The following is a 27,209-nucleotide window of genomic DNA, read 5'->3' as shown; positions in this document are numbered from 1 at the left end:
AAGTATCCCAGGTCTCTGCTGGGGCCAAGCGCCCCCACCGTCCCCCAGCCATCCTGCATTCTCCCTCCCCAGCACTGAACTTCTCTTCCTAAGAGACCAATTCCCCCCACCAGTGCACAATGCACTATCATTCTCCATTGTAAAAGTAAAGCCCTCTCTTGACACCCACCTTCTTCATTTGGCTCCAATCCCATTTATCTGCCCCCCTTTATAGCAGACCCCCTTGTCTGTTGCCTGTACTGCTGTCCCCAAGTCCTCCCATCCCCTCCCTTACCCTCAAGTTCCCCATTCAGCTCCAGTGAAACTGTCACCAGTGACCTCCCGTTGCTCAATCCTCAGCCCTCAGCCTGCTTGCTCTGCCAGGGGCATTGGTCATATTTGTTCCCTCCTTCCTCTTTGGGGCATTTTCCTCATTTCCTCCGGGGCACCCCAACTCTCTGATTTTCACTCTTTCTGTCTTCTTGGCTGGTTCCTAACACTGGGGGCCTCAGCGCTCAGTGGTTGGACCCCTTCTCTTCTCCATATCACTCCCTCCCTAGATGAGCCCACCTGCTCTTGTGGCTTTAAATACCAGCTATATGGTGATAATGCCCAAAGTTTTATTTCCAACTCCAACCTCCGCCCTTAACTTTTCCCAACTGCTTACTCATCATTGATGCCTAATGGACAGCTCAGACTCCACAAGCACAAAACCAAACTCTCAATCTCCCCTAGGCAACTCCCATTTCAGTTCATGGCAGCTTCAAACCTCCAGAAACTCAAGCCAAAACCTCAGAATCATATTTGACTCTACCTTTCTCTTACACCCCAAATCCTATCGACACAGCCTTTGAAATATATCCCAAATCTGAATGTCTGGTTTTTTTAATTATTATTTTAACCACCTCTGGGCCATGATGTAAGCCACCATGGTCTCTCCCCGGAATGACAGCAATGATCCTCTCACCAGGCTCTCCTTCTGCCCTTACCTCACTCCCCACGACCCATTCTCCACCCCACAGCGAGGTGGGCCTGCCAGACCCCAAGTCAGAGCAGGTGACTCCTCTGTTCCAAACCAGTGCTCCCATCATGCTCAGAATGAAAACCAAAGCCTCCCAGCCCCCCAGATACTCACGTGGCTCATCCCTCAACTCCTTATGACTTTGCCCAGCTCTCCTGGTCTTGGGGAAGCCTTCCCTGGCTGTGCTATATACAATGCAATACCCAGCCCCAGCACCCCATCCTGCTTCCCAGTTTTGTTTTACTCATAGCACTTCCCACCACCTGCCATGCCATGTATTTACTTATTTCATTGCTGTCCATTCCTTTCTAGAATGTGCACTCCATGAGGGCAGGGAGTTTTGTCTGATTTTCCTATTGCTCTGTCTTGTGTCTCATCCAGTGCATGAATGATGATCGCCAGAATGAATGAAAGAATGGACGTGCTCTGCATGGCTCTGGGAGACAGAGGTGGAACCAAGGTGTAGAATCTGCAAGCCATAGATTTTAGCTAAAGAAAACAAGAGCTGCAGGCACTGAAACGCCACCTCATCAGTAACAAGCTCCCCACTACTGGGCATGTGTCACAGAGGGGTTCTGCCAAGGGTAGGAGGGAGGTGGGCTGGATGAGGATGCTTCCAGCCTCAGATCCCAGGGTGCAGAGAGGTAAAGGAGCCTTGAGTGGCCAACAAACTCAGGGGCCCCAGCAGCCTCATGGCTGAGTGATCGGGTCAGGCAAGTACAGGTGGTGGGGATGTCACTCTGGTCTTCTTCACTAAAGGGTTAGAGGAGAGTGACAGGGCAGGTGTTTCCCCTCTGTAGAACAAGGACCCTGGAGGAGGCCAGGTCACAGCCCATGGGGAAACCAAGACCATGGCAGGAAGGGCTCAGAAAGAGCGAACTCAGAAGCAGGGGTCCAGCCCCCAGCCCTCATGCAGCTTCAGGAGGCCCTCCCCAGGGGGATTGAGGTGGAGGGCTTTTCAGTTTGTTGGAATGAAAGCAGGACCAGATGGCTGCTCCATCAACTTGAGAAGCAGAGGAGAGCAAACAGACAGGAGATGTGGCCTTGCAGGTCCTGATGTGGGCTGTCTGGGAAGGGATGGATTTAAACTTAGATCTCACACCCAACAAGGGAGAAGCAGGAGGCAGGAGATTCCCCTAAGAGGTGCAGAGAGCAGCAGTAGGATCCTCCAGGCAGACTCACTCACTCACACCCACCCACTCACTGGCATGGTGAAGATGGGAAACTGAGTCCCACAGAGAGGAAGGAAACTAAAAGAGTTGCCCCCTCTGAGACCTGAAGCCCAGGCTCCTCAGGACTGCTCACTCCTGCCGGGGACCTCCCCCACCTCGAGATGCCCCCTTTCCGTCTCACTTCCCATCTACACCCCTGGACTCCCCCAGGAGAAACCGAGGCAACTCTTGCCCAAGCCCTGCGGCCAGGACGGCTCGGAAGCCAAGTGTTCAAGTCACGGGGGCGGGACCCTGGGCGCCCACCGTCTCCCCTTAGCCCACCCCCAGGTGCTGGGCACATCACTCACCGCGAGCCACCTGGGCGCCGACTCCAAGGCCCGCTCCGGGCCACGACTCCCGGCCCCGGCTCCGGCTCCGGCTGGGGCTGCGGCTCCGGTTGCGCGGGTGCTCGGCTCCGCCCCCGCCCGGACCCCGCCCCTGCTCTGCCCGGACCGCAGCACCGGCTCCTGTCCCGTGGCCCCGCAGCCCCGCAGTGCCGGCTCCAAGACTGGCCACGCTCACCTGGGACAGGGCAGGACCGGGGCTGTGTGCCCTGGCCAGTGTGCCTCTCTTTCTGGGCCACGTTTCAACCAGGAGGGAATCGGGGAGTCCTGGGAACAACTCGCTTCCCAACACATACACATACACATACACACACACACACACACACACACCCCACACACACCGCTTCCCAACACACACACACGCCCTGCTTCCCCCAACACACACACCCTGCTTCCCAGTACTCACATACACACACACACACACACACACTCCCTGCTTCCTCCCACACACAAACATGCTTCCCAAAAAACACACACCCCTCGCTTCCCTCAACACATACACCCTGTTTCCCAACACTCACGTACACACACACACACACACACACACACTTCCCAACACACACACCCTGCTTTCCCAACACACACACCCCACACACACCGCTTCCCAACACACACATGCACACACACACACTCCACTTCCCAACACATACACACCACACACCCCCACACACCACTTCCCAACACACACACCGCTTCCCAACACACACACACACTGCTTCCCAACACACAAACATGCTCCCCAATATACACACACCCCACTTCCCAACACACACACATCGCTTACCTACACACACACCTCATTTCCCAACACACACACCGCTTCCCAACACACATACACACACACACTCCACTTCCCAACACATACACACCACACACCCCCACACACCACTTCCCAACACACACACCGCTTCCCAACACACATACACACACACACAGCCAAAACTAGGAAAGCTTTTCCAGAGTGTTACACTTTAGGTAAGAGTGGACTGGTCATTTAAGGTTCTTTTTTCATTTTTCTTTTAATTTTTCTGTTTTTGGTGAATGGAGTTTATTTCTCAGTTTTGTACTAATAGGACTGGAGTACCTCTCATAGCACTGCCTAGGCTACTTGGCTCTGAAACTATCTAATTAACTTTAATAGCATTGTTTTTGTTTCCATTAAACAATTTTATTTTACATTTTTCTGTTCTCCGGAGCCAATGACACCGGTTTTCCATTTAACGTGTTAATATAAATGCCCCTTTTAAAACTGTTATATTTGTTTTTAAAAAAAAAATGTGAAGTCAATTTTTTAAAATAATGAAAATAACTGGCATCTAGAACGTGCTTACCAGGTGTTAGTCTTTACACACAGTAACTCAGTTACTTCCCCCTGTAGGGTATTAACTATTATTGCTTCTAACTTATAGATGCAGAAACTGAGGTACAAATTTGAACTTGGATCTCACACCCACCAAGGGAGAAGGAGGAGGCAAGAGACACCCCTAAGAGATGCAGAGAGCAGCAGTAGGATCCTCCAGGCAGACTTGCTCACTTACACCCACCCACTCACTGGCAGGGTGAAGATGGGGAAACTGAGTCCCACAGAGAGGGAGGAACTCAAAAAAGAGTGACCCCTCTGAGACCTGAGCCCGGGCTCCTCAGGACTTCTCACTCCTGCGAGGGGCCTCTCCAGACTCAAGATGCCCCCTTTCCTCTGGCATCAGAGATGGGGATTTGCCCCAAAGATGGGATTTGCCCCAGGCCTCTGACACAAATTAATGCTGTAACCACTACCCCCCACTGCTTTCAGGTAAATACCTGTACAGGTGGTGCACAGTCAGCCAACATTGGAAAATGCTGCATTAGAAGGACTGAATCTACCCTAGAAAACTCATTCTGGGCAGTGCACAGATCCATCTACGAGGATATTCACCACCATCTTGCCTATAGCAGCGAGAAGCTGGAAATCTCCCTAATGCCCAGTAACAGCAAAGTAATTAAGAAAACTGACGGAACATCTGAACCTAGAACACTCAACCCGACCCATCTTCTCTCAACCCCACTATCCAATTTGGGAGCAAATTTTTCAACTTGGCCTTCAAATATTTTCAAGATGTAGCCCATCTTTTCCATAGGCACCATTACCACCTGGGTCCACATCTCCATCATCTCTCACCTGGGTGATAGCAGGAGCTCCTGGCCACTCTCCGCGCCTCCAGCTACAGCCCTTCTTCAATCCAGCAGCCAGAGCGAGTTTTTTGTTTTTTGTTTGAAGTCAAATTATATCACTCCTCTGCTGAAACTCCTGTTGATGACTCCCATCCCAAAGTAAAAGCCAAGGTCCTTACAATTGCTGTTTGGCCCCTGGCACCCTCTCTGCCCCGCTCCTTACACTCTCCTCTTACTCTGCTCCAGCCACACTGATCTCCTGGCTGTTCCTCAAATATGCCAAGCCTGCAGTTACACTCAGGTCTTTGCCTTTGCTGTGCCTGGAATGCTCTTTCTTTAGAAATTTACATGGCTCCCTCCTTCCTCTCCTTTGGGTCTTTGCTTCCATATGACTTTCTCAGCAAGGCCTTCCCTAACTATTCTGTGTACAGCTGCAACACCCCCCAGTCCCTTCTCCTGCTTTACTTTGTATTTTTCTCCATAGCACTTATCTGCACACAACACATTATATATTCCACGTATTTATTGCCTTTGTTGTTGGTCTCTCACCCAAGAGAGCATGAGCTCCAAGGGAACGGGGACTTTTTGCCTTGTTCCTTGCCTTCTCCCAAGGCCTACGACAGGATCCAGCATGCAATAAAATCTTTGTTAAGTGAATATACTAAAAATAATGCTGTGATTCTAATAACCAATGAAAATAAATGAACCACTGTACCCCCACGAGAACTGCAGCCTTACAGACATAATGTTGGGTGAAAGAGGCTGAGTGCAAAAACATACATACAGAATGGTATCGTTTCTATAAAGTTCAAAAGCAGGCAAAACTGTGTTACAGTGGTAGGAGCCAAGATAGAGACTATCACTGGGGAGAAAGTTGGAGGTAGTGACTAGGGGAGGGATGAAGGGGACTTCTAGGGTGCCAGTAATCTCCTATTTTTACTCTGAATAGTGGTTGCATTGATGCAAATACATTGTGAAACTGACCAAGTTAAACACATGATATTTACATTTCCCTTTATGCTTGTCGTATTTCTACAGATATTTATTTTTTAAAGATGCTATGTTTATCAGATAGAAAAATGCCTAGAATATACAAGGCTAAATTTAAAAAGCAGACTTTTTTTTAACAAGGATGCCAAGATAATTCAAGAGGAAAAAATGGTCTTTTTAACAAATGGTGCTGGGAAAACTAGATATCCACATGCAAAAGAACTGAATTTGGACTCCTCCCTCAGGCCTTATACAAAAATTAACCCAAAATGGATCAAAGTCCCAAATGCAAGATTTAAAATATAAAAATCTTAGAAGAAAACAAAGGTGAAAATCTTTGTGACCTTGGATGAAGCAATGATTTCTCAGATTTGACATCTAAAGCACAAATGACCAAAGAAAAAAGTAGATAAATTAGACTTTATCAAAATTCCAAGCTTTTGTGCTTTGAAAGGCACGATCAAGAAAGTAAAAACACAACTAATGGAATGGGAGAAAATAGTCGCAACTCATATCCTGAATATATAAAGGACTTCTGAAACTCAGTAATAAAAAGACTGACACAACTTTGTAAATGAGCAAAGCATTTGAAAATGTTCAGAGAACATACGTAAGTAGCCAACATGCACGAGAAAAGATGCTCGACATCATTAATTGTTAGGGAAATGTGAATCAAAGCCACCATGAGATACCACTTTACACTCACAAAGGTGCCCTTAGTCCAAAGGACAGAAAACAAGTGTGGAAAGAATGTGAAGAAATTAGAAGCCTCATACATTGGTGGTCACAGTGTAAAATGGTGAAGCCACTGTGGAAAATAATTTGTTGATTCTTCATAAAGTTAAACATGGAGTTACCATACGATCCAGCAATTTGACTCCTAGGTATACTCAACAGAATTGAAGCATATATACGCTGTACACAAATGTTCGTAGCAGCATTATTCATAAGAGGAAACAGTGGAAGCAACCTAAATGTCCCTTGGCTGATGAATGGATAAAGAAAATGTGATCTATCTGTGCAATGGAATATTATTCAGTTGTGAAAAAAAACAAAGCACTGATAAATGCTACAACATAAATGAACCTTGAAAACATGCTAAGTGAAAGAAGCAAGTTACAAAATGACATACATTGTATAAGTCCATTTACATGCAATGTCCGGAATAGGCAAACCCGTGAAGACAGAAAGTAGACTTGTGGTTGCCAGGAACTGGTAGGAGGGAGGAATGAGGAGTGAATGCTAGTGGGTGAGGTTTGCTTTTTGTTTGGTTTGGTTTCGGTTTTTTGGCATGATGAAAATATTCCGGAATTAGATCATGGTGATGGTTATACAACCTTGTGAATGGACTAAAAACCAGTGAATTACACACCTTAAAAGGGTGAGTTTTATAGTATGTGAATTATATCTCAATGAAAAACAGTTGGGCTGCCAAATGCTTTGTGTAGAAAGAATTTAAGGCTAAATTTAAAAAGTAGGTTGTTTTTTAACAAGGATGCCAAGATAATTTAAGGGGGAAAAATGATCTCTTTAACAAATGGTGCTGGGAAAACTAAATATCCACATGCAAAAGAAATGAATTTGGACTACTACCTCACACTTTATACAAAAATTCTGTAAAAGATATGTGTGAATATACGCATTGAAACATCTAAAAGACAAGTTAGGATCAGATTGTAAATGGACTTTTAAAACTCTTCTGTGCTAAACTGTATTTCCTAATAAGCATGATTGACTTGTTTAATAATAATTTTTTAAAACTTTCCAATGAGTTAAGGGACATTGATTAAAAACTCCCTGTGTGCAGGACCCTCTGCCGAGACAGGCAATTGGGATGCCCTGGGAACATTTTGGTCCTTGAATGCTCTGACCTGGGCACCAGCCAAGAAGTACTCAGAAGGGGCAGAGGGAAAATGCCTCCAGGATACCCTGGGCCTCAGAGGAGAGAAATCCTTGGGTTGTGTTATTTAAAATTCTCAGAGGCGGGCAAGTTGCCTGTGCCTGAGCACTTCCCCCAGGAGTGAGGACTGCCCCCATCAGCAGGCCTGGATGGTAGGAGCTGAGCCCAGGACCGGCTGCTGCTGCTGCTGGCAGTGGTGGTTACCCGGCCTCACACTGGGCTGCAGTCTCTGCGCTGGTGATCCTCTGCTCCAAGCAGCCTGCCCACTCACCGAAGTCCAAACCCTTCCACAAGCTGGCCCAAATGGATGAAGACAGGAATGGCTTTGCCTCCCCCCGTCTCTGCACCCCCAGCTCCACCAACTTCCCACAGCTCTTAGTCCTCCCACCTCTGAGCTTTCGCTACTCTGTGCCCCAGGCAGAGGCAACAGGTGGCAACTGCAAGGACTCTGGCCCCAGCGAACCTGGATTTGAATCCCAGCCCTGCCCCTTAGCAGCTGTATGCTCTTGGCCAGTCATTTCACTTCTCTTGACCTCAGTCTCCCTCACAGTTAAGTGGGGATGACAGTCCACTTAGATCTTGTCATGAGGGATGCATACACTAGGACTTGATGCCTGGTAAACAGTGAGTACTCCACAGTGTAAATATGTTATTGAACACTTGCCATATGCCACGCCCTGTACCCTCACAACACCTCTATGGAATAGGTTCCATTCCTCATCCCCATCTTTGAGATGAAGAAACAGAGGTTTCAAGAGGTTCATGAATTTCCTAAGATGACCCAGATATGGAATGGTGGGACTGTGAGTCAAGTCCACATCCTTCTCTACCCACTTTTATTTGGACCTTCCATGCCCACCTCCTGCAAGGAAGCTCTCCAGACCCCACAGTCCCTATGGGCTCTCCCAGTCCTCTCAGTTGCAAAGATCAGCCTGCCTGTCCTCCTGCTGGCCATCAGCCAAGACGGTCCTCCACTGTTGGCCCAAGTTCCATGTGTCCGTCCTGTGTTTCACCAGACCACGAGTCTCTGAGGGTTCAGGGTATCCCTTCCTTGCCACTTCCTTGTTGCTGGACCTCAGCCTCTGGCTCAGTGCTCGGCTCAAGTCTGTTTGCAGAGTGACTTTTTTTGGGGGGGGGGATGGGGTGCTGAGTCTCATTCTGTCACCCAGGCTGAAGTGCAGTGGCGCCATCTCAGCTCACTGCAACCTCCGCCCCCTGGGCCCAAACGATTCCTGTCTCAGCCTCCCAAGTAGCTGGAACTACAGGCATGTGCCACCACACCCGACTAATTTTCGTATTTTTAGTAGAGATGAGGTTTCAGCATGTTGGCCAGACTGGTCTCAAACCTTTGACCTCAGGTGATCTGCCTGCCTTAGCCTCCCAAAGGGCTAGGATTACAGGCATGAGCCACTGCGCCCTATCCATGGGTGACTTATTGACAGAGGGACAGTGCTTGAGAGAAGGACACATTGGAGCAGGCAGCTCTCCACAGAGCAGCCTCCAGCCTGGGAACCCGACGTGCCTGCATCTCTTGGGCAGCCTCTGAGGTTGCCCCATTCCCACCTCAAGAACAGACCCAGCATTTTGTCACTTCCCCACCTCAGGTCCTAACCCAGTTCCAGGCTCATCAGTACATGGGGCAGGAAGGTCAGACACCCAAAAAACACAATCCAGCTCCCCTGCCTAAGCCTCCTCCTGAGACCCCTTGCTGTGCCTCCTCTCTCTCCTTCCCTTCCGCCATATTGCTTCTAGAATCACCCCTCTGTTCTCAAGCCCTGCCATTCTAGCCCCAAGCTTACAAACCCCACTTCAGCAACATAAAATGTTCCGTTGGCCGAGGGTGTTGTCTTTGAAAATCAGTTTCTCGCTCCTTCATTCATTAACTCCCAGAAGACCATATCATTCTTCTTTTCCAACGTGTGGACACAAGTGCCAGCTTCATCTGCGTGGTCACAAGTGCCGTCTTGGAACAGAAGAGACAGGGCTGGATTTTAGCCTGTCTGCTGCTTTTTTTTTTTTTTTAGGTGGAATCTCGCTCTGTTGCCCAGGCTGGAGTGCAGTGGTGTGATCTTGGCTCACTGCAACCTCTACCTCCTGGATTCGAGCAACTCTCCTGTCTCAGCCTCCTGAGCAGCTGGGACTACAGGCATGCGCCACCATGCCCAGCTAATTTTTGCATTTTTAGTAGAGACGGGGTTTCACCATGTTGGCCAGGATGGTCTCGATCACCTGACCTCGTGATCCGTCACCATGCCCGGCCCACTGCTGCCCTTTTTTAGGTCCTCTGTGCAAGACACATACCTTAAAATGATTTACAATGGTCCTGATGGCCCTTAACCCCACCCAAACTGCTCATCAGCACCTTTGCCCAAACAGATGTCCCAAGAATGGGAGGTGTATGTTCTCCTGATCAGAAAAGTTGGACTTTCTCCTAATTTTAACTGTGAATCTTTACACAATCAGCAGTTCTGACAGTCCTGAGGTTGACAAAGACCAGGAAGTTAAGTAATGGTGACTGAAGGTCCCGCAGCCTGCAGTGTAGAAATAAATGCGACTGTACCCAGCCCCACCCTGCCATGTCTCAATACAACCAGAGTGGTACCCCGCGTGCATTCTGTCTGCAGCCCTAGTTTTTAAACCCTGCAATATTGAGAACCTTTGACATTTAATAAAAGGCTAAACGGGCACATCCAGCTGCAAAAAACAAGATTGACAAGATCAAATTTTGTGTCACCTGTGAAAAACACCTGGCCAGTTGTGGTTTGCTATACCAGCGCTGGGAGGCACACTTGGGACTGATACACTCTTGTTGAATTTCTCGAAGAAGGCGTATCAGCGTTGCAGTTCCAAGCATGTCAGGCATCCAGAGCGGCAGTGAGGGGTAGCTTCTAGTACTCAATTGTTTGCTCAATGTAGAATGCTTTGGTGGTAAAAGGACGTCATTTAATTTCATGTTGCAGTTAGGAAAGCCAAAAATCAGGGTGGTGGCCTGCCCAGAATCACACAATGAGTCAGGGCTGAGCTGAAGCCACAGCCTGGGTGACCACTTCTCTGCATTCACCCCGTCATTCATTCACGCATACAATGGCTTACTGAGCACCCACTATGCCACAGGCACTGTGCTAGGTGCCCGGGACACAGATGATGATACAGACAAAGTCCCTGCCATCGTGGCATTTGAGACAGGAAATGCACAAGTATACAAATAAGCAAAACAAGGACAGATCCCGACAGAGGGGTCAGGTGAAGGCCGCAGGGAGGAGCGACAATGAAGCTGCCACTTCATGAGATGAGATGAGATGAGATGAGATGAGATGAGATGAGATGAGATGAGATGAGATGAGATGAGATGAGATGAGACGGGACGAGACGAGAGGAGACGAGAAAGCCAGAGATGGAAAAACCAAGCGGAGGGTATTTCCAGCTGAAGGAACTGTGAAGACAAAGGCACGTCTGAGCAGCAGTGAGCAGTCTGGGTCGGCTGGTGTGTGGTAAGTGACACTGGGAGTGGACCGAGTGACAAGCGGGAAGGCAGACAAGAGGCAGATCATGGAAGTCTCAGCAGAGAGTTCGAATTTACTCTGAATGCGGTGGGAGGCCACTGAAGGGTCCAAGCAAGATGGAGAGGTGCTCTGATTTTGAATTCTAGGAGAGGCGTCAGGTTCTGAGACCCTACTAGCATTTCCCCTTTCTCACTGCTGGTGCCTCGTGGTGACCCTCCTCGCCATCTGGCTTCAGCACTGCAACGGAGGATGCCCACTCCTGTGTCCCCCGCGTGACGATGGGACCTTGCCTGCCTGTTATGAACTGAATATGTGCCCTCCAAGTTCATATAGTTCATATATCGAAATCCTAACGAAAAAGGTGAGGCCTTTAAGAGATAATTAGGCCATGAGGGTAGAGATTCCTGAGCACTCTCTAGCCCTCGTTCTGCCATGTGAGAATAGAACAAGAAGGCAACCATCTGCAAACCAGGAATCAAGCCCTCCCCAGACACTGAATCTGTTAACATGTTGATCTCGGCCTTCCCAGCCTCCAAAACTGTGAGAAAGAGATGTCTGTTGTTTAGGCCACCCAGTCTGCGGTGTGTTGCTACAGCAGCTCAAGCTAAGACACTACCTATGTCTTCTGCCTCCACCACAGAGACCTCTGGCTGCAGACAAAAAGCAACATCCAACAGGTGGCCATGCGTGGCATCTTCCGGTCACTCTGGTTCAGCTGGGTCCTACCTATGTGGGCCAGGCCCCTCTCCATCAGGGGGTTTCCAAGAAACGTCTCCTTTCCCCATAAGAGGAAGCAGCGGCAACCACACATTTTTCCCCTGTGGTTGACTTTTGCAGCGTGAGAGGCTCACAGGGCTGCAGAGAAGGGTTTAGATTCCACCCTGGTGTCTCGCAGATTCCAGGCCTGGGCAGCGAGTAGGCAAGAAAACTGGAAAGTTACGGGGCACAACCCAGGGAGGAGAGGGCGCAGGGCATTCCAGCCTCACTGTACACAGGGAGCCACACCACCAGGCCCTCTGCTGGGCAGGGGGAGGCGGAGATGACTGAGGTATGGCCCCTGCACTTACGGGGTGCCCCAGCTAGCAGGCCAGAGGCACAGCATTCATGGCACTCCTCATGAGCTCCGCCCACAGACAGACCTTTGCAGATGTGGAGGTTCTTAATGACAGTGATGGCACTGCAGAGAGGTGGGATTGCAGGGCATGTCAATAAGCAAGCTCAATAGGTAAACAGGGACATTATAGAGCCTCCAATGAAAAAGACAAGCGATAACGGTTTTAGAATAATAAGAACTGCCAGCACTTGTACAGCACAGAACAGTGTTGTTCTGTTTGGCTCATCTGAACTCCTCTTGAGGTTCACAAGCCTATGAGGTTGTTGCAGAAGCAAATACAGGAGAAATCTCCACGCCCTCCAAGGATGACACTGGCTCAAGGCAGAATGCTTGGGTACTAGGAGGGCTTCATTAAATTTCATGTTGCAATTAGAAAAGTCGAAATTCAACCATATCAAAGGACTAATATGGTTCTTTAAAGTTGGCAACTTCTATTCATCACAAAACTCCATTAAGAGAGCACAAAATACAAACTGCAGGATGGAAAAAGATATTGAGAAGCACACAAACCTAAATGAATACATAAAGAACACCTACGAACCATTAAAAATAATCCAGTCAATAATGAGCAATGGCCTTGAACAGCCACTTCACTGGAAGGTATAAGGATGGCAAATAAGCCCGTGAAAAGATGCTCAACATCATTAGTCCTTATGCAAATACAACTTAAAACCATCATGAGAGACCACTGCACATTAATGCGGTGGTACACTAAAAAACACTGACCAGGCCAGGCACAGTGGCTCACATTGGTAATCTCAGTGCTTTGGGAGCCCAAGGCAGAAGGATTGCTTGAGGTCAGGAGTTCAAGACCAGCCTGGGCAACATAGTGGCCATCATGGTCTACCTCTACAAAAAAAAAAATGTATTAGCCAAGCATGGTGACATACCTGTAGTCTTAGCTACTCAGGAGGCCGAGGTGGGAGGATCATTTGAGCCCAGGAGTTCTAGGTTGCAGTCAGCTATGATGGTACCACTGCACTCCAGCCTGGGTGATACAGTAAGACCCCGTCTCTAAGATAATAAGAATAATGACCATATCAAGTGTAGGTGAGAAGGTGGAGCACCCGGAATTCTCATACACTGTTGGTGAGAATACAAAATGGCACAGTCACTCTGGAAAATATTTGGCGTAATCTAGCATAGTTGAAGCTATCCATACTCTGAGAGCCAGCAATTTCACCTCAGATAAGTACATGGACTTGGAGAAATGTGTAAGAATATCATCAGGGGCATTGATCATGATGGCCATCCTAGGAACACCCCAAGTGTGCATCAAAAGACAACAACAACAAAAAGAGATAAATGGCAATGTATTTAAATAATGTAGCAACAGAAAACCAAACACCGCATGTTCTCACTCAGAAGTGGGAGTTGAACAGTGAGAACACATGGACACAGGGAGGGGAACATCGCACACTGGGGCCTGTCGGGGGATGGGGACCAAGGGGAAAGAGAGCATTAGGACAAATACCTAATGCATGCAGGGCTTAAAACCTAGATAACGGGTTGATGGGTGCAGCAAACCACCATGGCACATATATACCTATGTAACAAACCTGCACGTTCTACACTCATATCCCAGAACTTAAAGTAAAATAAATAATAATAATAATGTAGCAACACAACAATGGAAATGAAAAAAACTAGGTACCCAGAAAGGCATCAGTGAATCTTAAACACATAAATGTTGCATGAAAGAAGCAAGGCACTGGAGAATACACACAGTATGCTTGGCTCAATTTATATAAGATTCACAAATGAGTAAAATGAAACTGAATTGTTTGAGGATCTCATAGGTGGTAAATTTCTAAGGAAGAGCAAAGTAGTAACCCCCATCTGAATCAGGACTATGACTACCTCTCATGGAGGGGAAGGGAATCATGGCTCAGAAAAAAACATGTGGTAAACTTCTGGGAGAGCCAGCAAAGTTCTTTTTTTTTTTTTTTTTTTTTTTTTTGGTCTGATTTCCTCTCTTGCTGTCAAGGCCACAAAGATGGGTGGCCATGAATCACACCACTGCCCTGGGGTTTCGCTTCCCTGGTACTTTCTGTTGGTGGTGATGGATACAGCTTTGCTCAGAGAAAAGGCGCCAGACGGAACTGTAATTCCACCCCAGTGCTCTTCTATGTCAGTCACTGGCTCTGTGTTCCACCAGCTCTGTGACCCAAGCCTCGGTTTTCCCATCTGTTCAAGGGGCATGACGGTCCCCATCATGCTTAGCTCATAGAGTAGAATAATGAACGTGAAAGGACTCTGAGAGCTAATGCCTGAATGCCAGAGACCAATGGGGATTTGAAGGACAGCCAGACCGCTGCAAGGCTGCAGGGAGAGTGAGGCTGAGTTAGATCCCACAGGGCTGGCCCTGCACTGCCTTGCCGTTCCCTGTGCTACCCGGAAGAAGAGGTGGCAGGCTGTCAGTTGAGTTCAATATACCATGTTTCACCAGCCAATGGGCTGGGGCGATCAGGAGCAGGTCACACAGCCTGTTTCCTGTTTTCAAACGGGGAACTTAGAAAGTGTCAGTCCCTCGGCTGGTCGCCGGAGTTGAGAACCAAGAGCTCGAAGGGGCCATGTGACACTTCTCCTGGACCCCTGGACACACACAGCCCCAGAGACTGGAGGTCAGTATTTGATCCCAAACTCAGCTGTCCTCTGCCTGCTGTGGCCTGAGTCCCCTCCTCCTGGGACCCTGCCTGGCACCTGTTGGGGGCAGGGTGGGAGGGGGAAGGGTTAGTGACAGCCACTGTGTCTGGAGCTCTCCTTAGCACACTGAGGCAGAGGAAGGGACAGCTCCTGGACCCTCCATCACCTCCATTCCTTTTGAAATGCTAGGCGCTTGTACAACCCATCTTGGGCCTGGAGAATAAGTCCATCACACCTGTGTTTCTCAAAAAAAAAACGGTGTCAGGGAATCCCTGCGTCAGCATAGCTTTAGGGGACTCCAGGAAAATGTAGAATCCAGGTCTGTTCAATGACACTTTCCTATGTTAGGAGCCAGGAAACCTTCTTTTGACCAAGTCCCTGGGATCCCACCCCCACCCCACCAGGGGATTCTTACGCACACTGGGTTGGGAGCCCCTGGCTTTGGCAAGGCTTCTCAGGTGAGCATCCAGTTGTTGGAGGGTACCCACCCTTTCCCCAACAGAGGAAGCCACACATCCAATGTCCGGGGATCTCCTGTCTCCCAGAGTGGGCCAGGAGCTTTATTTCACCCCCTAGAGGCTCGTCCCCCAAGAAAAGTCCTCTGCAGGTCTTCAGAAAGATGGTGTGGCCTCTGTGTGCCCAGCAGAAGAAGGACTGGACTTGGCAGTCAGCTTTTGGAGAGGGGGGTGGTCAGGACACCTGGGGACAGGAGGAGGAGAATGACTGTCTATGCACACAGGGCGGGAAGGTAGAGGGGACTGGGAAGCTGCTCTGTTCCCTGGGCCAACTACAGGCCTCCAGGCCAACAGCACCAACATTTATAGTATTTTGTTATAAAGTCAAGAAATCTTTGCTACAGAGAGTGAGGAGAGGGGAGGAAAGGGGCATGGAACCATCTATGTGGCTGTCCCCAGAGAGCTTTTAGAGCGACGGGATTGCTTTCCCATTTCACAGATGAGGACACTGAGGCCTGGAGAGGGATAGGAAGCTACCCAAGACCCCACGGATACACCAGTGCACAACTCTTTCCTTCCCCTTCCTCTTTAAATGGGTGACTCCCAATGAAACCTGTAAGAGACAACTATAAGGGAGCTGACTGTGGCTGCTGAATTTGATTTTTATTCTAAGGACTGGTTTCATAATCAGCTTTCTCAGTCTTTACTGGAGTGTCAAGCTGAGGCATCATTTCTAGGGTCTTACAGGGTCTCTGGGCCAATAATGTCCTGTTTCTGATCTGGAGTAAGCTGCCTGGTCATGCAAGCAGGTCTGCAAAGGTTGGGGCCCCTGAGGCCAAGGCCAGTCACCATCACTCACTTTACAGAAGTGCTGAGCACAGGAGTGCCCTGGGCCCCCAAGAATCCCAGCCACCAAGAATCACATAGACCACCCGCTGTCTCACTTAGGCACGTACCAGAATGTAGGAAACCCATCCCTAGTCATCCATCATCTTATCAACAGGATGGGGCTTGTAGCCACACTTTTCAGGTGGGGAAACAGAAGCCTAGAGATATTAAAGCACTTGCTTAAGGACACACAGTTGGTCAGGATGGAAGGCAATGTCTCCTGACTCCCTGACAGGGACAAGAGGCAAGCGAGAGGTGCCCGTGATGGCATGCTCAAGAATGTGCAGCCCTGGGCCAGCCAGGTCCCTGTTCCGTGTGTCTGTTTGCCCATCTGTAAAAGGTGAGGTTGGATCAAGGGTCCCTAAGGGCCTCCCACTGGACGGCTATGCAGAGCCACATGGAGAAGGCCCCAGGGTTCCTTTCACCCGACACAGCAAGCACTTCCCCATGAAGTGCAGACTCTGGGCCCCAGCTGACCTTCCCTCTCCCAGGCCAGGAGCTCTCACCCCTGGAGCAAGGGACAGGCGCTGGCTGTGCTCAGGGACATGCATGACCTCCGCCCCCGTCTGTGCTCAGGGGGTGCCAGGGAGGCATTGGCTCTATCTTTCTCTAGGCCGTAGTCAGCCCAGGGGTTCAGACCAAGGGCACAGAATCCAACAGACCAGAGTTCAAGTCCCAGCTCTACCTCTGTGTTCCACTGGCAGCTTCCTCAGGTCCTAGTAGAAAAAGGTGAGGTCACTTGCACCTTCCTTGTCTTGAATTTCCATGCCTAACAGGTATACCAGCTCCTCGCTCCAGCCTAGCTAATGTTTTAATTGTCCCTTTTTCTAAGTTGTCTCAAACATTTGTAATTCTATTCCAATCCACCTTAATTTAGTCATTTAATTCGCAAATATTTCTGGAAACATCTAGCACTTACCAGACACTAAGAGTGAGGGTACTACACAGTCTCCGGAATGGACAGGGCCCTGAGCTGAGGCTTCAGAGTCTGCCTGACTGAATCCTCACCCTAGCCTTGCGAACGTAGGTTCTGTTATTATCCCCAATTTATAGGAAACAGAAGCACAGAGAAGTTGAGTCACTTGCCAGCTACCAGGTCATCCCATCCACTTATCCAGGTCACAGACAGAGTTATTATGTAAACCGGATCCCAGTTGCCTGTTCTCCCTCCCTGAGTAACGTGGAGAGAATTCTGAAGTCAGCCCAGCCTGGGTCTGTATCCTGCCCACCACTCGCCAGCTCTTTACCTTCGGCAACGCTAAGTCTCAGTTCCCTTATCATAAAAGGGAGCTGCAAACAGTCCTGAGTGCAGACAGTGGTCAGGGTAGTGTGAGAGTGTGTGTTGGGTGTCAAGCGCACCACCAGCACGTCACAAGCACTGGAGACAAACTCAGCTTTGCTTGTTGCGCACGCTCACCAGTTGCGTGACTTTGGGCTAGACCTCAGTCTTCTCATCTGTTATGTGGTGGTAATGATAGACTTTTGTGAGCATTAAACTAGATTAGGGGCTGTGAAGAACCTAGGTGGGTATGAAGTGGGTATAAGCTATCAGTTAATTTTGCTGATAGATAGATAGATAATTGATTGATTGATCGATAGAAGATTCATACCAGTATCTACCTGCTCTGAACACTGAGCTTTCTTTTTTTCTTTTTGAGATGGTCTTGTTCTGTCATCATAGCTCACTGCAGCCTCAGTCTCTTGGGTTTAAGGGATCCTCCTGTCTCAGCCTCCCAAGTAGCTGGGGCCACAGGCGTGGATCCTGGATAATTTTTTTTAATTTTTTCTAGAGATGGGGTCTCACTACATTGCCCAGGCTGGTCTCAAATTCCTGGGCTCAAGTGATCCTCCTAACTCAGCCTCCCAAAGTGCTGGGATTACAGGCATGAGCCACTGTGTTCAGCTTGAACACTGAGACTTCATTCGCATGTGTAACATAAAACTGAGTATCTGTACAAGCCAGCATCTTTCACTCAAGTAATCACTAAAAGCCAATACTTTTTCTTGAAATCATCTCATTTAAAACTCTGAGCAATACGTAAGGACCACTTCAATAACATGTGGATCGTCACAATAGGTGAAGGGTCTTCTCTACCTTGGAGTAACCTGCCCAGCAAAGGGGCAGACCCAGGTCTGGGATCTGGCAGCTGGGAGAGTTGGGAAGGTTGAGCCGTGGGGCCATTGTCATTTCCTCTGCCTGCCAGGAGGGGGCATGACACAGCTCCTAGGCACCCCAGGAGCCACCGGGAACCCCAACTGGAGTGGGTACTCACTGTTCTCTTGTTCCTCTGGCAGGCTTGGAGCATGGCAAGTCCAGAGCACCCTGGGAGCCCTGGCTGGAAGGGACCCACAACACAATGCACAGCAAGGACCCAGCAGGAAGCACCAACCGCTGGCCCTGACCTCCCGCGCCCAGGACCTGACAGGCATTTAGGTGGGCTTGAGGCTTAAGACTTGGTCTGGGGGAGAGGTCTGAAGACATTCAAAATACAAATGTGGGTCACTTTGGCGGATATAGCAAGAGGCCCGGGCAGCTCTTATAACTTGGGTTATCCCAAAGCAGACACTGAGACACAGATTTGATGCAAGCTGTTTATCCAGGAGACGGTCCTAGGAGTCACAGCAGGGGAGTGGGAATGGAAGGAAAGGGCAAGAGGCCAGGGCAGGACATCAGTGAACAGATAGGCACGGTAGGTGGCTGAGGCTCAACCCTAGCGGGGGTCTTCTGGGAGACCTTGGAATATATCTCTGGGTTGTGCTATCCTAGGGGTGAGGAAGCCGGGCTGTTATCTACCAGTCCTGCCCTGCAGAGGAGAAGGGACGCTCCTGGGCCTGCTGCTATGGCCCTAGAAAGCCCTCAGGGAAGCCAGTGGCATGTTCTGGAAAAGTGGGTGCCAAGAGGGCATGGTCCAGCCTGGGGCATGGAAAGCATCTGCTGTAGTGCCATCTCCTGGAACAAATCTTTTCTTACAATCCTTCAAGATGCCCCTACTCAATACCTGCTCTGTTCCCGGCACTATGCAGGGCACTGGGGAAACAGAAACAGGAACAAATCAAACACTGCACTAGTCCTGAGGTTTGGTAGAGAAACAGATCAGTGAAAAATAGATGTGCCATGAAAAACACATAAATAAAATAAAAAACTATAGGAACAAGGTGGGAGGCTCTTACTCTAATGCCAAGGGGCATGTGCAGTGATGTGGGGGCTTGGTCTTGAAGGGTAGACTGGAAAAGAGCTGGGAACCATGCCCTTTGCGATAAAATGCACAATTATTTGCGCTTCTCAAGAAGCTCAGAGGGGCGCAGGGCTCAAGTGGGGTTTAAGAAACACTTAATGGAAATAGAGGGTTGGATGCCAGGCAGAGGAGTGCACGTCCGAGAAGAGCCTGGCATGTGAGCAGTTAGATGAGAAGGTTAGGAAGGGCCAGCCCGCTGATGCTGGAACATAACATCCTCATCGCTGCCTCCCCTGCCCACTGATGTGTGCTCAAGGAGTCCTGGCGACAGTCACAAAGTCAGGGCTGCAGGGAGCACAAAGACACACAAGTCAGTCTGCTTGTCCAGAGGAGGGATTTCACCATGGCCAATCTGCAGACCAGAAGCGGACGATGCAAAATGCCCACACCACATTCCACAGCTAAGAAACCACTTGGGGGTGATGGGCTATTTGACATTGTCAGTGGTAGTGTGGATTCTGCCAGGCTGGGCACAGAGGTCTGTCTGATGCCCTCATTGGGCCTATCAGTGGCGGAGTGGGAGAGAGGGATATTCAGTACTCTTTAGGAGTTCTGATATCCCATCTCAGATAGACCCAGCCATCTCCCCAAGCCATGCCTCGAAAGTGCACTGAGAGGGTGCAGATCCTTAAGGGTGTTGTCCTTCCAGACATGCATAGTGGCCTGAGCTCCAACTCCAGCATGACCACGCGGGAGCTTCAGCAGTACTGGCAGAACGAGAAATGCCGCTGGAAGCACGTCAAACTGCTCTTTGAGATCGCCTCAGCTCGCATCGAGGAGAGAAGAGTCTCTAAGTTTGTGGTAAGCAGAGCTCGGGAAATGGTGGAGCCTCTTTCACTCTGCTTCCTTCCCGGCCCTGAATAAGTCTTGTGGGGCCTCAGGTTTCCCAACTGTGAAATGGGTCAGCACACTTCAGGCTCAGCACCTGCTAGGTTCTGTGAGGATTCGAACCATGGAAGTCATGCTTCTTGGTCCCAAGAAGGAAATGGCCCAGTTTAATCCCATCTTACCGGGTGTCGGTCACCTGTGTCCTTTCTTCACCAATTTTGCCATATCCCTGTATCCATTATAATTATTACTACTTATTTTTTCTTTAAATTGGATCACTTTTTAAAAACACAAAGTACATTTATTTCAAAGAGAAATACCTTAAATGGAAAACCAATATCACATGGCACAAAGACAAAGTAACATACTAGAAAAGTCGAAACAAGGAAAATCAATACAAGGAAAGCTATGCACTGTTATTAAATTCTAACTGGGTACTGTGGCTTCAGGAAAGCCCTGCGCCTGGGGGCTGCTCTCCCTGTTAGACTGGAATTTTAGCTTGTGTTAAGGAGATGTTAAAGACTGCCTAAGAGCCACACTTCATCCTTCTCCTTCACTTACCTGGGACCAGGATAAATAACGAAGCTGCCACTGAATGCCAATGGCGTGCTGGGCACAGCTCCATGTGGTTTCAGTGCATTAACTCATTTAATCCTCACCGGGTGAGGTAGGCACTATGCCTCTCCTTGTTTTATGAATGAGAAAAGTGAGACTCGGAGAGGTTAAATTACTCATCTAAAACAACACAGCTAGACCATGGTGGGACTGTAATTATAACCCATGCAATCTGGTTCTGGAGTCAGATGCATGGGTTATAATTGCCCTTAATAGATAATTGCCTGTAATCAGGATTCTCTTGAAAGAGAATTGAAAAGGGATGATTTTCTTACCATATAACGGCATCACCAGTGTACCTAAATGATGTTATATTGTACCTAAAACTAACTCCCAAATGTGAAACATTTGGAAAACACAGCATCTCAGTTCAGAAAAAGGAGGCCCAGTTTTAGCAAGTAAAGCCAAGAGGGACCCCAGCAGCCTGCAGGGCAGGACCCTCTGCCCTTTTTCCTCCCAGATGTCCCCACCTTGCTGTGTTGTTGTTCCAAGGTTGACTAAGCTGATGTCAATAGTAATTTAAAACACAGTGGCTCAGGCCTGTAATCCCAGCACTTTGGGAAGCCCAGGTAGGAGGATCGCTTGAGCCCAGGAGTTCAAGACCAGCCTGGGCAACACAGCCAGACCCCATCTCTAAAAAATAAAAAAAAATCAGCCGGGTAGTGGGTGTGCCTATAGTCCCAGCTACTCAGGAGGCTGAGGTGGGCGGGTCACTTGAGCCCAGAAGCTCAAGGTTGCAGTGAGGTATGATCGCATCACTGTACTCCAGCCTGGGTAACAGTGTGAGACCCTGTCTCTAAAATTTAATTAATTAGTTAATTAATAAACAGAATTGCATATAAGGATCGTCCGTTTTCAGGGCATGCTTTACACCGGCCTGGTTAACTTTACTCTTGGGGGGCTGGGTCCAGCGCAGCCCCCGCCAGGAGGTGGCCACGGCTCTCTCTGGTTGCGCCCTAGGTGTACCAAATCATCGTCATCCAGACTGGGAGCTTTGACAACAACAAGGCCGTCTTGGAACGGCGCTATTCCGACTTCGCAAAGCTCCAGAAAGCGCTGCTGAAGACGTTCAGGGAGGAGATCGAAGACGTGGAGTTCCCCAGGAAGCACCTGACGGGAAACTTCGCGGAGGAGATGATCTGCGAGCGTCGGCGCGCCCTGCAGGAGTACCTGGGCCTGCTCTACGCCATCCGCTGCGTGCGCCGCTCCCGGGAGTTCCTGGACTTCCTCACGCGGCAGGAGCTGCGCGAGGCGTTCGGTTGCCTGCGGGCCGGCCAGTACCCGCGCGCCCTGGAGCTGCTACTGCGCGTGCTGCCGCTGCAGGAGAAGCTCACCGCCCACTGCCCCGCGGCCGCCGTCCCGGCCCTGTGCGCCGTGCTGCTGTGCCACCGCGACCTCGACCGCCCGGCCGAGGCCTTCGCGGCAGGAGAGAGGGCCCTGCAGCGCCTGCAGGCCAGGGAGGGCCATCGCTACTACGCGCCTCTGCTGGACGCCATGGTCCGCCTGGCCTACACGCTGGGCAAGGACTTCGTGTCTCTGCAGGAGAGGCTGGAGGAGAGCCAGCTCCGGAGGCCCACGCCCCGCGGCATCACCCTGAAGGAGCTCACCGTGCGAGAATACCTGCACTGAGCCGGCCTAAGAACCCGCAGGGACGCTGGAGATTTGGGATCACCATGGCTCATGGTGGGCTGTTTGGGGTTCTTCTTCTTCTTTTTTCCTTTTTCTTTTTCTTTTTTGTTATTTGAGACAGTCTTGCTCTGTCACCCAGGCTGAAGTACAGTGGCTCAATTATGTCTCACTGCAGCCTCAAACTCCTGGGCACAAGCAATCCTCCCACCTCAGCCTCCCAAGTAGCTGGGAAACAGGTGCACGCCACCACACCAGGCTAATTTTTAATTTTTTTTTTTTTTTTTTTTTTTTTTTTTTTGTAGAGACAGGGTTTCTCTGTTGCCCAGGCTGCTCTCAAACTTCTGACCTTAAATGATCTTCCTGCCTCAGTTTCCCAAAACACTGGGGTTACAAGTGTGAGCCACCACCCCTGGCCTGGGGTTCATTGTTAATGGGAAAAGCCACTGGGGGCTCTAACTCGCTGGGTGACTTTGAACAAGCCTGTCCTCTGGTCCTCAATTTCCCCATCTGTATCAGACAGAGGTGCTCCTGGGACCCCTTGGAAGCCTCTGCTTGTGTGCCACGTCCCCTTGATGCCAGGGCCACTTCATCTCCAAAACACAAACCCAACTGCCAAAAACATCCAGACCAGTGTCCACCCCACCAGTGTCTTGGTGGGAAGCTGGAGGAGAAGTTTACCTCCCACATTCTAGACAAAGCTTAGTCCATTTCCTTGAAGACAGTTCTCTCCAACTGCTCCAAGGCTTTTCTCTCTGTTCCTTCCACCTCGGAATTGCTTTAAAATATTCCCATCCATTATCCTAATACTATCCTAGTATTCTAGCCCTTCCCCCTTACCATGTAGACCTGATGAAGCAAAACAAATCTCACCTACTGCCCTCAAGAACAGCCTCTATACACACACACACACACACACACATACACACACACACACACACGGTGGGAGTTGTATGCCATCCTTTTGAAGCGTGGGAGGACCCTGGGCCAGAAAGCAATAATGGCATAAGATTCTGTGATACAAGGCATTTTTGGCAAGGGAAGTTGCCAACAATTTTTCTGGCTGGGATGGCATAGCACATTGTCTAGGGGTGGATCTTCATTCATAAGGCAGCTGTTCCCTGAATGGCTTCCCTGGGTTATGTAGAAACAGCCCTGGGAGGAGTTGATAGAACATACTTAATGGGGCTTCTGTGTAGAAGAGACTGAATCCTCAACACTGCCCCTTTTGAGGGTCTGTGATCCTGGAACCTCTCTGATGGACTGGGATACCCTTGACTGAGGTCTGCTGTCTGGAAAGGACACCACAGGCCCAGAATGAAGGGGCATCTGGACCAATGACCTAGATTCAACACAGGGCTTGGAGCTGGTGGTACAGGCTGGTTTTGGCCCAATGTGTGTTGGAGGCTGGAAGCCCCTGAAGACCTAAACTGCCTGGATGAGCTCATTAGGGTGCATTAAAGAGTCTGTAATTTGGGAACCTTAATGTGCGGCACCACTTAAGGGGAGGGACTTGGCCCAGCAAGTGATCACTCTAGAGTTGGACAAGTATACACCAGACTGCACCAGAATCTGTTCAACAGCGACACCTTGTGGTAACAACTGTAGACGCCCCATCAGGCTTGATGGGAGACTAGAAACAGACTTTCTCGTGTTTGGACAGATATCCCTCAAATCTCCCCATCTACTCTAGGGAAAAGACACTTCAAGTGAGAGATATTGGACTTCTTGAAAATCTAGGCCTATGGAAAATTAAAGTGTTAAATGGAAAAATTAAAGAGCTACGAGTCTATTTGTAATGACAGAACAGATTATATTGATTTTGTCAGTTATTTCTTCAAATCTAAAATGCTATCAACTCTAAGATGCACCAAATGTTTACTAAGAAAGAAAAAATACCCAACATGGACAGTTTAATGGGGTATTCCAGCAAAAAAACCCTGGAAAACCAAAGAGTTAGACCCCTGATATAAGGATTAATACCAAATAAACCTGTTGTACAGGAGGGCATATTAAGAAAATTCACACAAATCAAACTTGGCACTGGGTGGAGTACAGGGAACTTCCTCTAAGAGTTTGAACTGCAAGCTGGCACTCACCCATGTTTTAGGGCTGAATACACACAGCGTGGTCCAAAATCCCTCAAGCACAGAAATCATGTTGAAGTGGTCTCAGATGGAGGTGTTCCAGGGGCTCAAGACCTGGAGATCTTCAGGTCTTCCCTGGGACTGAAGGATGTCAGCATCAAGCCAGGCCTAAAAGGAGTGTAGGATCCCATTGAGTTCAGAGGTGCTGAAACGTGAAAAAAAAAAGTGCATCTCAAAATCACAGATAGATGATATGTGTGTGTGGGGTGTGTGTGTGTGCTGTGCACAGAGAGAGAAAATACCTATGTGGGAGTAAAGGAGCCTATAAAATCACATGGGGGGCTCCCCATCAGTACCTCTGAAGAGGGGTTGGCTTCCCACACAGTACACAGGAAATGGATTTATTCAGACTTCCCAAAAAGGGACTGGCCACACGGGGCAGCTTCAGGACCATCACCTTGCCTCTTCCTGATGACACTCAATGCTGCCCCTTCCTCGTGCTTCTGGCAGCCTTGGCCTGCGGGTCCATGGGAGTTTCTTCTGGCCATGGACATTGCATCTTCATCCACTACAAGTTGTCTGATGGCCTGGGATGGCCCGCCACAGTCAGCTCCTCCTGGAATCTCCCATATGCGCAGCAATTAGAGCCCACTCATTCCTTGGGTTCCTGGAACAAGTCCTTGAATTCCTCAGGCCCCTCCTCCAGCAAGCTTTCTGCAGGGCCCACTGCTGCCCCACCAGGGCACCCCACCTCCCGTTTGCCTGGGTCCTCTCCCACGCCACCTGTATTAGTCCTTGTTTCTAGGAGACTTTAGAGTGGTGGCAGCTGGGACTGAACCTTCTTCTCCTGACCCCCCAAAAAGCGGGGTACACAGGAGAGGTGAGGAGTACCTGACCTCCATACCCAGGAGGGAGCCTTGTTAGGAACACAGAATTTCAGGCCCAACCCTAGACCTGCTGAATCTGCACTTTAACAAGCGCTTCCCCTACTGCCACAGGTGGCTCTTACCTGCGTATCTCAAAGGCTGAGAAGCCCAATGGTGAACTGACTTGAAGGCACCTCGATGAAAATCATCCACGGAACTGGGCCGTCTATGGTCCTGGGTTCATCCCCATCCTTGTCTTCTCTCCACCCGGGCCCTCTACCGTACAGGTGTCCCATCCCAGGGGACTGCAGATGGGCCCACCATGCCAGCCTCACAATCATACCTGCAAACCCACTCTGGGCATTTGGCCTGGAGCTTAAAGGTGTTCATTCCAATGAAGCCCTTCTCCAGCAGCCACTCCCCACCACTGGCTGTGATGGAGTCCTGGGGTCTCCTCTTTGAGCTGGGATTAGGCATCCTCATGAGACCCTGTCCCCTGGGATGCCGACAGGTCCATGCCAAGCCCACAGCTGAAAACAAGCTCTGCACACAGCTCCCTGTGTGGTAAAAGTCAGGGCTCCCCAGGCCTACTGTGTGACCAGGCACTGTCGGGCCATTGATAGCACCGTCAGTCCAGCTCTGCTCGGGACATGTTCCTATCCCATGTCTCAGTTGAGGAAAATGGGATCATTTGTAACATTGTAATCTGGGGGGGGGGGGGTGTTAAGTGACTTGCCCAGGGTTACACAGCTAATAGCTGGAGCATGAAATTAAGCCCAGGTTTTAATTTGACCCAAGCCCTATTTTCCTTGCTGAGTCCCATATTAAAGGATGTGGAGGAGAGGGGAAGGCGTATGTCCCTGGTCCCCTCACTGAAATGGGTCCTTGATATGGTTTGGATGTGTGGTTGTCACCTCCAAATCTCATGCTGAATGTGACTCCCAGTGTTGAAGGTGTGACCTGGTGGGAGATGTTTGGGTCATGGCGGCAGGTCCCTCATGGATGGCTTGGTGCCCTCCCCGTGGTAATGAGTGAGTTCTTGCTCTGTTAGTTTATGTGAGAGCTGGTTGTTTAGAAGAGCCTGACATCGCTCTTGCTCCCTTTCTTGCCATGTAAGTCATGAGCTCCCCCTTCCCCTTCCACCATAAGTGGAAGCTTCCTGAAGCTTCACCAGAAGCAATGTCGGTGCCATGCTTCTTGTACAACCTGCACAATCGTGAGCCAAATAACCCTCTTTTCTTTATAAGCTACTCAGCCTCAGGTATTCCTTTATAGCAATGCAAAATGGACTGACATGCCCTTAAAGGTCATTTTACTCATCTCTGTTTACAGATGGGAAAATCAAGGACTGGAGAGGTGACCCGCCCAGGGTCACATGGTGAGACAGGGACAGCACCAGGACCAGACCCGAGATGTCCACGTCAAAGTGACATGCTCTGAGAGGCAGCACACACAAAATAACCCTGCATTCAAATTCCAGGAAGCCTTTAGGGGTCACCCAGCTGGGCCTGGGGGTGCAGGGTCAGTGCTGAGTCCTGGGCAGGGCCACTGGCCTCTCTGAGCTTCCTGCCTCCAGGCTGGGAGGCACAGTGCAGGGTGGACTGTGGCCCCTCGGCCTGGCATGCCCTTAGCTCTGCTCCCTAGTGGCTGTCCCCGTAGCTGGAACTCTGTTTTGGAGCAGCAAAACCAGTTCCTGCTGGTAGGGGTAGGTTGGCTCCCAACATGTCCCCAGCGGGCCTCTCTTGGGCT

At 49.6% G+C, this 27,209-nt stretch overlaps 2 protein-coding genes across 4 annotated transcripts in view; one reads left to right on the top strand and one right to left on the bottom strand.

Moving 5' to 3' along the window:
* The window catches only part of NOD2 (nucleotide binding oligomerization domain containing 2), a 63,247-nt gene extending 36,453 nt beyond the window's left edge, over positions 1-26,794 (bottom strand). Inside the window, exons 1-2 of one of the 3 annotated variants that reach the window (XM_073015367.1) lie at positions 25,052-26,794; positions 24,607-24,799 (exon numbers count right to left, since the gene is read on the bottom strand). In XM_073015367.1, coding sequence (XP_072871468.1) covers positions 24,607-24,610 — 4 coding nt within the window. In that variant the 5' untranslated portion in view covers positions 24,611-24,799; positions 25,052-26,794. Of the gene's footprint in view, positions 1-2,519; positions 2,643-24,606 lie in introns of those variants that run through there. The other 2 variants (XM_073015366.1, XM_007992959.3) reach the window with 2 other exon arrangements.
* On the top strand, positions 14,658-24,318 carry SNX20 (sorting nexin 20). The gene is made up of 4 exons (XM_007992905.3): positions 14,658-14,837; positions 18,498-18,636; positions 20,088-20,239; positions 21,842-24,318. Exons 2-4 carry the CDS (start codon positions 18,507-18,509, stop codon positions 22,508-22,510), a joined length of 951 nt encoding a protein of 316 aa, XP_007991096.1. The 5' UTR covers positions 14,658-14,837; positions 18,498-18,506; the 3' UTR covers positions 22,511-24,318.
* Positions 26,795-27,209: the final 415 nt, after the last annotated feature.

The sequence above is a fragment of the Chlorocebus sabaeus genome, chromosome 5, assembly GCF_047675955.1.
Source record: "Chlorocebus sabaeus isolate Y175 chromosome 5, mChlSab1.0.hap1, whole genome shotgun sequence".
NCBI lineage: Eukaryota > Metazoa > Chordata > Mammalia > Primates > Cercopithecidae > Chlorocebus > Chlorocebus sabaeus.
The sequence above is the reverse complement of the archived record's forward strand: the minus strand, read 5'-3'. Positions and strand labels throughout refer to the sequence as shown.